The sequence below is a fragment of the Neovison vison genome, chromosome 8 (genome assembly GCF_020171115.1).
Source record: "Neovison vison isolate M4711 chromosome 8, ASM_NN_V1, whole genome shotgun sequence".
In the NCBI taxonomy this organism is placed as follows: domain Eukaryota; kingdom Metazoa; phylum Chordata; class Mammalia; order Carnivora; family Mustelidae; genus Neogale; species Neogale vison.
The window spans coordinates 48,664,350-48,674,890 of NC_058098.1; the positions used below are offsets into that span (position 1 = coordinate 48,664,350).

At 43.6% G+C, this 10,541-nt stretch overlaps 1 protein-coding gene across 1 annotated transcript; it reads left to right on the top strand.

Moving 5' to 3' along the window:
- Positions 1 to 3,928: 3,928 nt before the first annotated feature.
- CSTL1 (cystatin like 1) lies at positions 3,929 to 7,982 on the top strand. Its single transcript, XM_044262406.1, has 3 exons — positions 3,929 to 4,147; positions 7,063 to 7,173; positions 7,899 to 7,982. Exons 1-3 carry the CDS (start codon positions 3,929 to 3,931, stop codon positions 7,980 to 7,982), a joined length of 414 nt encoding a protein of 137 aa, XP_044118341.1.
- Positions 7,983 to 10,541: the final 2,559 nt, after the last annotated feature.

Sequence of the window (10,541 nt, forward strand, 5' to 3'; positions counted from 1 at the left end):
GTCCCTGTCACCCTCCCTCCATGGAAATAATCACTCTTCCTATTTTTCCTGAATCCATAGTGTGGTAGGCTGAGTAATGGTCCTCTGGAACTTGTGAACATTGTCTTATGTGGTAAAGAAGGACTTTACAGATGTGATTAAGTTCAAGATCTTGAGATGGGCAGATCATTCTGGATTTTTTGGGTGGCCTTAAATACCATCCATATATCCATATAGGAGGGAGGCAGACAGAAGAGAAGGAGGCATATAAAGCAGAGATGGAGTGTTGTGGCTACAAACCAAGAGATGCTAGCAGCCAGTAGATTTTCCCTTGAAGCCTCTGGAGGGAATACAGCCCTACCAACATCTTGATTTTGGTCTAGTGAAAATGACTTCAGATTTCTAGCCTCGAGAATTATAAGATGATACATTTCTGTGGTTTTAAACCACCAAATTCATGTGAATTTGTTACAAAACCATAGGAAACTAATATACATGGATACACTTGTACTCCCCAATTTTCTTCATATTCTGTGGACAAGTTAGTGGGTTGAATTGTGTTCCTCAAAAATATATATGCAAGTCATAGCTCCTAGTACCATGAATGTGAACTCATTTGAATATTGAGTCTTCACAGATATAATTAAGTTAAGGATCTCAAGATGAGATCACCTTGGATTGAGGGTAGGACCCAAATCCAATGACGGGCATTCTTAAGAGAAAGGAGGGAGGGATTTGAGACAAAGAGACAAATGAGAAGGCCATGTGGAGAGAGGCAGAGATTGTTATGCCACCATAAGCCAAAGAACTCCAGGTGTGACAGATATGGTCCCTATTTCTGTTTAATTGTATGGGGAGAACCATGGTCTGTATATTTTTCCTTATTCCATGCAAATTCATTTTTCCCTTACTTTTTGGACATAGCCACACTGCTTATTACTTTAAGTAGATAATTTTTTAATGTATTTGGCCCCATCTTCATAGATTTTCTAATACGGTCCATTGAATATTACTTTGCCTTCTTCAGGTCTGCAGGGTATATCTCAGGTTTCCAGGCCAGTCTGTACGCACATCAGTCAGAATCCTTATGCATATATGTGACAGTGGTGCTTCTGCAGCTCTGGCTCAGGTTGTTCAAAGCCGCCAATTCCATCAGCTGGACAAGTCCTACAAGGCAGGCTTTGAGGGTCAGGGAGGATATTGTAACAAGTCCTAGTAGGATTTTCACACTAGAGGGTGATCTTATCCCTGGGCAGTTGGGGTCTCACAGACCATGGGCTTCTGCGTGTACATTCAGAGTCATGGAAGAATCCCCTAGAGGATGTTTCTGAACTCTGGATGATGCCTGACCTGGGAACAGGTTGTTTGGTACTGGATTTAGTCTCCACCACAAACCAAGATTGGTAGTTTTTCCTATTCTTACATTACAGATGAAGAAACTGAGACTCAGAGATTAACTGTCTCTCCGAATCACCCAGCAAGAGATATGAACCCAGGAGATTCAGATTGCAAGGTGGTGCTGCATGTGTGCTGCTTCCTGAAGACTAAGGTCCTATTTATTTTTGAACATTTTAACCTTTATTTTGTGGAATTTAAGAAACAAAACAGATGAACATAGGGGAAGGGAAAGAAAAATAAAATAAGATGAAAACCCAGAAATTGCACTACTAAGATACCCCAAAGATACAGGTGTAGCGAGTTGAAGGGGCACCTGAACCCCAATGTTTATAGCAGCAATGTCTACAATAGTCAAATTGTGGAAGGAGCCGAGAAGTCCTTAAACAGATGAATTGGTAAAGACGATGTGGTTTATATATGCAATGGAATATTACTCAGCCATCAGAAAGGATGGATACTTATCATTCATATCAACATAGATGGAACTGGAGGGTATTATGTTATGTGAAATAAGTCAATTGGAGAAAGATAAACATATAGTTTCACTGATATGTGGAATATAAGAAAAAACACAAAGGATCATAGGAGAAGGGAGGGAAAACTGAAAGGGAAATCATCAGAGAGGGAGAAAAACCATGATAGACTATTAACTATAGGAAACAAACTGAGGTTGCTGTAGGGAATGTGGGTGTGGATTGGAGTAACAGGGTGGTGGGCATTGGGGAAGGCATATGATATGATGAGCAGTGGGTGTCATATGCAACTGATGAATTGTTGAACACTACATCTGAAACTACAGATGTATTATGTGTTGGCTAATTGAATTTAAATTAAAAAAATAAGATGAAAACATAGAGGGAGGCAAATCATAAGAGACTCAACTCTAGGAAACAAACTGAGAGCTGCTGAAGGGAATTCTATCCCTGAAACTAATAATACAGGGTATGTTAACCAAATTGTATTTAAACAAAAAAATTAAAAAAATTAACCTTTATTTTACAATAATTTCAGACTTACAAAAAGGGTACAAAAATAGAAAAAAAAATGTTCACCCCACTTGCCCAAATGTTAGCATCTCATGTAAGTACAGTGCAACGGTAAAAGCTAGGAAGTTAGCATTGGTGCAGTGCTATGAACTGATCTACAGATTTGATTCACATTTCATTAATTGTCCCACTAATTCTTTTTTTTTTTCCTGTGGCAGGACCCCATTTAATATCCCACCTTAAAAGTTTTTAAAATGGGGAGCTATTACAGGCTTCTGGATGTAGGCGATGGATTCAGGACATGTTACCCCCAAATACGGCACTTCGGTGCATTGAAGATCTTAAGCCTAAGGAGTTTGAGAAAATGGTGAAGCAGGAAGGACACTCTGATCATCTCCCTCCCCCCACCCGGAGCCGTTCTTCCCTGAAAACAGAAGACAAATCGCCCATGTAAAAGGAAACTTCCATGTACCAGGAAGAGGGAGGACATCCTTATCCCCAGAGACGGGGGATAAGGTTGTGTAAGCAAACTTGTTTTTTCTCCACTGTTTATTACTCCTAGTCAGAACACTTTGTCTTGTTTATTCTTCACACATTTACTGTTTCTTTGTCTACAGGGTATATAAGCTTTTTGTTCTGGCCACTTCTTTATGTCCTCATTTTCTTGTGACGCCTCCCATGCATATATAAATCATCAATAAAACCTGTATGCTTTTCTTCTATTAGTTTAATTCTTAGGTCCAACTGGAGACCCCAAAGGGCTGAAGAGAATTTTTTCCTGCCCCAAATAAGCAACACCTAACCCTCAGGGGTCTTCAGGATTAATTTCTGAATAAGGATCAGAGTTTATTCCCCCCTCACAGGGAAGCTAATATTACCTCACAAAGGTCTACTAGGGTCACACCAAGATAGCAAGAGCTAGTGCCAGGGCCTGCAGGTACAGTGGGATCCAGCCAGCAGAAATCTGTGTTGATAAAGGAGGCAGGAGAGTACAGAGAACCCATCTCTGAAGGAGGCACAGGGAATAGTTGATGGCTGGGTTAGACAGGTAGAACCCACGATAGGTAAGTAGAATATATCAAACCCTGTTCCATATCCTGATTCCTCATATCCCAGTTCAAATACAATTTCCTCTGTAAGTTTTCAGTTCACACCAATGACATTTCTCTGTCCAATATACTTCTTACCATACAGTACTGTAAAGCTCTGTTCTGGGGGCTTTCTTCCTGATAGTTATGAAGGCAGGGAGAGGGTTTTGTCCATCTTGCAGTTGTTTAGAAATTATACTTGCCTGCATAATGGAAGAACGAAGTGGGTATTATAAATATGCGGAAAATGTACAGACCTGAAAGAGAGTTGAACACCCATGCAGGGAGATTTCTTGGGTTGTTCCTTTGGTCGGATTGGGGGCAGAGCCTTGAAAGGATGAGGCCAGGGTCTCAATCTCTGCTTAACCTGGGCAAGCCTATAGGACAAAGGGCACTGCGGGAGGGTGAGTGTGCTGCAGTCTGACTCCAACCCCACCCTGGCAGGTGCAGTGAATAGGAGGTTTCCGAGGCTGCAAGATGGGATTTGGATGCTGGAGGAACCCTCTGTGGCTGTTGGCTGTCCTGGTCCTGGCAGCCAGACTAGGTCATTTTCAAAGATGGGAAGGCTTCCAGGAGAAGTCCATGAGCAAGGCAAATATGAATTCAACACTCCAGTTCTTCATGGAAACCTACAACAATGCTAGCAATGACACCTACTTATTTCAAGTCGACAAGCTACTTCGAAGTCAGATGCAGGTTTGTGTCTCAGTTTCTCTGCATGTGGGCAATGTCCACGTGGACATTCAGGGACGCCGTGTGGTTCCCAGAGAGAACTAAGTGATGGTTTTACCAAGGTTGGGGGGAGGTTTCATTTGGGATGAGCATACTTTGGAGTGATTTGGACCCAGACTTGCCTTTGCCACACTTTCAAAAAGTTTGCCGAATGACTGGAATGAAACCTTAACTCTGTTACTCTTGGTCTGAAGTAAAAACAGTTTCTGAGGTTCTCAACTATTCTTTCTTGAAAAGAATTGCCTTTTGCTCTGAAATTAGTCCTACCAGAGTGACAGCCAATGAGGATGACTTAGTTTCCTTTAATAGTCTGCTTTGTGGAAATAGAAACATTTTCTGTAGGTTCCCCCTTAACATAGTCTTTCAGTGTCCTGGGCTGTAAAGTCTCAGCTTTCTAGCCATATTCTAAAGGAATCTGGAATTGCACAGGGCATATTTTCGGACGAAAGGGAGAAGGGGGAGTGAGGAACAGACTTCAACCAGATCATCTCTCTTTTTATGTGTTTTGCACACAAAGTTTCTTTGAAATACACCAACTGAAGATGACAAGGAAAGAGAAGTTGTTTGAAAACCACTTTCGTGGGTCCAACCTCCCTTCAAGTTTACATAGTAAATAATATGTAAGTTAGAGTGGAGGCAATAGCACATTTTAGTTCAATTAACCTGATTTTGGGGGAAAAAAATGACAAGAATAAAGGTCTCTGGCTAGAAGAGAGAGGCAGGAGGCAGTGGAAACAGGCGAAACCAGCAAGGCTGGGGCACAGAAAGGGGCAGTCAGTGTTAGTGTGACACAAATCAGGCCTGACATCATAGTGTGGACATCAGTCTGTCCCTGTTTCAGTCACATACTCTTGCCCCAAGATGGTGGCTCATGCGGCCCATGAACACTGAGGTGACTTGGCCACAAGGTGGCGGCTAATGACCAAAGTTCTTGCCAAGTTGTTCTCCCAGGTCTATGTTCCCAAGGATAAATCTGAGACTCCCAAGAGGGCTGTCTTGTGCAGTCAGTCCATTATCATTAACACTTAACTCTAGAAGAATAGTTTATGAGCTATTAATGTCATTCAGAAGGATAAAGGAACAGAGTGTGTGTGCCCCTTGGAAGCCAGGGGCCCTAGGTCCTTCTGCCGCTTGATGGTGTGTGTCCTAATACCTCACAGAGGGGTATAGGAGGAGGGCCTGATGTGCTGCATGCACCCAGGTTCCAGGTCCCTCTCATTGTGAGATCTATGTCAAGAGCCATTCATACTCTCCAGGCTGTTTCTTCACCTGCAAGTGGACAGGATAAGAGTAAAGCAGCACTCGTGAAAATATTTGTATGAGTATGATGATTCCTCTTATTACCTGGCAATCCAGTCTAATAATGAGTACAAAAACACTTTGCACACTGGAATGTCAGTAAAATTTATGGCCAGTGTTTTAGATTTTTCATATCTATGGAGTATGCTGTGTGAAAGCCCTGCAAGATGCCAACACATGGACGGAACTGTCCTTTGATGAAGATAAAGGAGCCCTGCATTCTGAGGTTCTTCAGGTGGCAGATGCTGGGACCAGGATGGCCATAATGCCCTCGAGCCTCCCTCTCCTGCAACCACCCTGAGTTTTTCTGGGGGCAGTTTCCTCTAGAGGGCAGTGTGGGCACTCTCTCCCTCTACCACCACCAGGGAGAGTACAAAGCCCTCTCCTTTGGTTTGACCCTGATGAAGGGACAAGGAAGCAGGAACTTCCAGAAGCTTCTCCCCTCCCCAGGGTAGAGCTCTCTTTCCCACGTGTTGACTTGAGGGACCCAGGCATTTCCAGTAGAGGACATGAATCCCCAAAGCATTTGTTGGAGTTCCACTGCAGGGTGTGGGTCCTGCCACAAAGGACTTTCCCAGTCTCCCTGCCTTCAGAGTCCTTAGAGCCTGGCACTCAATCATGAATGAAACAAGACAGAGCCCAGCAGCCGGAAATAGCCCTAGTGTGTGTTCTCTATGGTTTACACATTCACTGTTTGCGTACAGCCTAGGAGGAAATTGGCACCGTTCTCCCCATTCTCTAGATGAGGAAACTGAGTCAGGGAGGTGGCAGGGCTTGGTCAAGGAGACAGAGTTGGCAGGGGTAACGGCAGAACTCGAGCACAATTCTTCTGTTTTCTGTTCCATTGCTTTCCTAATTTCATAGCTGCTTCAGAGTAATGGTCCCCACACTTTGTTAAAACACTTAATAATTCCTTATAGTTTATTTTAAAATTTGCTTTGTGCTTTCAGTAAGATGCATGCTTCTCTGTAGCGCATGCAACAGCAACTTGAGCTGGCCCAATTGTTATCCGGACTCTGTAGCTGAAGAAAGGGAGGCTGCTGGGCATTTGCTCAAGGGTGCAGTGCTGGTAGGAGGGAAACAAATGCCCCAAATCAATTCAGTTTCTACTCCTCTGTTTTTTAGCTGTGTTGCTAAATTGCTTTCCTTCAGGTTGGCTGAGAAGGAGAGTAGGGAGGGAGGACATGGGTGAAGCCAAGGGACAAGATGCACCCCTATGCATTCTGGGGATCATGTGTATAGATATGGGGTATTCTGGGGCTTCCGGGCAGCCAAACTCAATGCCTTGCCAGTCCTTCATCCTGAGGACGCAAGGGAGACAGGTGAGAAACCCTCTATGGCTGCAAAAGTGAAGGCAGTCCAGAGCAAAAGGAAGGACTCTGCACATGCTGAGGGTCGACCAAGGGCTTCAGCTGATACTGTGCAACCTCCCTCTGGGAGAGGAGGGAGACATGTTTTAGTGTATGAGCCCTGGAAACAGGGAATGTGGGTCCTGGGGCTTCATGGCCTAGCTTTTCCTGGAGAAGTTCAGCAACTGGATGCTGGAAGCCGACACTAACTGTGCCACTCTTTCTCGGTAGCTCACAACTGGAGTGGAATATATGATATCTGTGAAGATTAGCCGGACCAAATGCAAAAGAAACAGCACAAGAAATTCATGCCCCATTCAAAGCAAAAAGAAGCTGAAAAAGGTGTGTGGTGACAGTAATTTGAGCAGGGACTTGTGATCAAAGGGGGAAAAGTAAAATTTTAAAAAGTATTTGGACATCGACAGCTTTTCTAACTGTATGGATATGCGCCTTCAGGCTGCCCAATGCCATTGGAGGTGTCCAGAGGTGGGAGGAAGGTTCTCTGATTGGGCAGTCTCTTCGCCCTGAGCTGTCATAGCCCTGACTGCAGGCTTCCATTCTCTTCCCCTGGCAGTCCTGCCCCTGACCTTCAGGTGGAAGCAGTTTACTTTCCCTGGGGCTTTGCTCTGGTCTCAGCTCACATACTCTCTGTGTCCCTGGGAATTGTCTAGTTTCCTTCTTGTCTTCCAACCTCTGCTCATCTTTTCTGGCTTTTCCCAGTCTATCCTGGAGCAACCACCTGCAAGCTGGTGTAGACACAAGGGACACTCTGTTCCTGAGTGCAGAAGCAGGAGGACAGTGGGCAATGCTGCTACCGCAGGCTGTCCTGCCCAGATTTCATCCCAGAATCCTGTTGGGCTGTAGGCTCCAGGTGCACCTGTTTCAGGTCCCAAATGACTGGACAGGGGGCATCCCTGTTCAGGCTGACCCACTCTGCCCAACCATGTGACTGCAGATATGGGGACTGGTCCAGATTCCCCCAGATAAAGGCTTGTTGGGGGGCAGGAGCTTTTTGTTCACCTTCAAAAAATAGTTCCCTGAAAGCTGTTTTCCTTCTTCTTCGACAGAGTTTCATTTGTGATTTTTTGGTGTACACCGTGCCCTGGATGAACTATTACCAACTCTGGAACAACTCTTGTCTGGAGGCTTGAATGCACTGGTGCAAAAATATTTGATGAAAACTTAGATGGTCATACTGTGCACTTTCTATTAGACTTCTAAGGACCTCTTCCCCCTCAACAGGGTCTCCATACACCTGCTCACACTTGTGCACACATGCACACTCACACATGTGTACATGCACACTCACAACACACTCATGCACAGGCATAACCACACGTATGCAAACACACACTCACATTCATGTACATGCTCACATGTTCACACGCTCACACTTACTCATGCACATATTCAGTGGCCCTTAGGGTGTTGGCTGCAATTTGAACAGAAAGATGTTAAGTCTTTGGGGGGAAACAGAGTTTTTCTACTTCATTGCCTGTCTCTGAAGTTTGTTGTGATTCAGGCACATTCTGACCCCTGGCCTGTGCTTGCAGGAGCTATGTTTCTTCCCCATACTCTCTGTGACTTATACATCTTTGTGAGTGTGGCTGTAGTCCCTAAGTTCACTAGTCCGGTAACTCGGTAGAAAGACCCTCAGGACTCAACACATAGTTGTACTCATAGCTATGACTTATTACAGTGAAAGGGGATAAGATAAAACCAGCAGAGGGAAAAGACTAATGTGGAGAAGTTCCAGGGAATGAGGTGCAGGTTTCCAGAGTCCTTTCCTGGTGCAGTCAGATAGTATGCACTTAATTCCCCAGTAGTGAGTTGTGATAACATGTATGAAATGTTTTTCCCAGGGAAGCTCATTACAGACACAGAGTCATGGGTTTTCCCTGGAACTGCACACATAGGCAGTCTCTGCCTAGGATGTGTCCAAGCTTCAGACTCCCAGAAAGAAAAAAGTGTATTCAGTATAAATCACATTGTATAAATAGTATAGACACAATGAGGTCCTCTCATCACTTAGAGATAGTTTTATATCAGAGTAGGGAACTGTTTGCCATCCATGTTCCCAGACTTCAACCAAGACCAACTTTACAAGTGGGGCTTTCCAAAGACAGCATTCTGGGCTGGCTGTGTGATCTCTTTTCTTCACAGAGAGTTCCTGAGCCTCCTAAGTGCTCACTGCTAGAGGAATAAGACCTATGGCGTTTTCCCTTATGTAACTCATAGTTGAGCAGATTAGGTGTACACTAGACCAGAAATCGGGAGCAGATGAACAGTGAGAACGTCCTCAGTGACCAGACCCACCAGCACACTTATAATGGCAGCTCGAGAGAGGATTTGCAAAGGGAAAGAGTAAACACACAAATAAGAACCTCAGATTCACCTGAGTGACTTGAGAGAGAAGGGAGAGCAGAGGTGCAGTGTTAGAGGTGGTGAAATTTTCATGCAAGAGAGAAGGCAGAAACATCCAGTTTAGCAACTCTATTGTCACTGAGGGCTGAGTGGGTGACTTGCATGGGCCTGCTATCCTCACTTTCTCATTTGGTTATCATAACAACCTATGAAATAGCAACTCCCACCTTCATGTTACAGATAAAGAGTCTCTCTCCAGATCCTATCATCCTAGCTGAGTTTGATGTGTTGGTTGAGCTTTTACAAATGGAATCATACAGTATATATTCTTTTGTTTTTGGCTTCTTTCATTCAACATATTTCTGAATTTTTTCATGTTGTGTATAATTGTAGCTCACTTTAAGATTGTGTAGAATTCTATTTTTTTTTCCAGAAAAATGTATTTATTTATTTATTTATTTTTTTCCCAATTTATTTATTTTCAGAAAAACAGTATTCATTATTTTTTCACCACACCCAGTGCTCCATGCAAGCTGTGCCCTCTATAATACCCACCACCTGGTACCCCAACCTCCCACCCCCCCGCCACTTCAAACCCCTCAGACTGTTTTTCAGAGTCCATAGTCTCTCATGGTTCACCTCCCCTTCCAATTTACCCAAATTCCCTACTACTCTCTAACGCCCCTTGTCCTCGAATTTTATTTTGTGATTATACCGCACTATATTTATCCATTCTACTGATAATGAACTTTATGGTAGTTTCTAGTTTCTAAAGAATAATAGATATTAAGAATAAATATGCATGTGTGTGTCTAATGGGAGACATATGCATGAGTTTCTGTGGAGCATACAGCTAAGGGTGGAATCATGGATAATAGGATATGTGTATATTCAGCTTTAGCTAATTTACTCAAGATTTTTAAAATATTTTCATGTGTCCATTTACACTATGGAGTATTATGCCTCCATCAGAAAGGATGAATACCCAACTTTTGTAGCAACATGGACGGGACTGGAAGAGATTATGCTGAGTGAAATAAGTCAAGCAGAGAGAGTCAATTATCATATGGTTTCACTTATTTGTGGAGCATAACAAATAGCATGGAGGACAAGGGGCGTTAGAGAGGAGTAGGGAATTTGGGTAAATTGGAAGGGGAGGTGAACCATGAGAGACTATGGACTCTGAAAAACAATCTGAGGGGTTTGAAGTGGCGGGGGTGTGGGAGGTTGGGGTACCAGGTGGTGGGTATTATAGAGGGCACGGCTTGCATGGAGCACTGGGTGTGGTGAAAAAATAATGAATAATGCTTTTCTGAAAATAAATAAATTGAAAAAAAATATTTTCA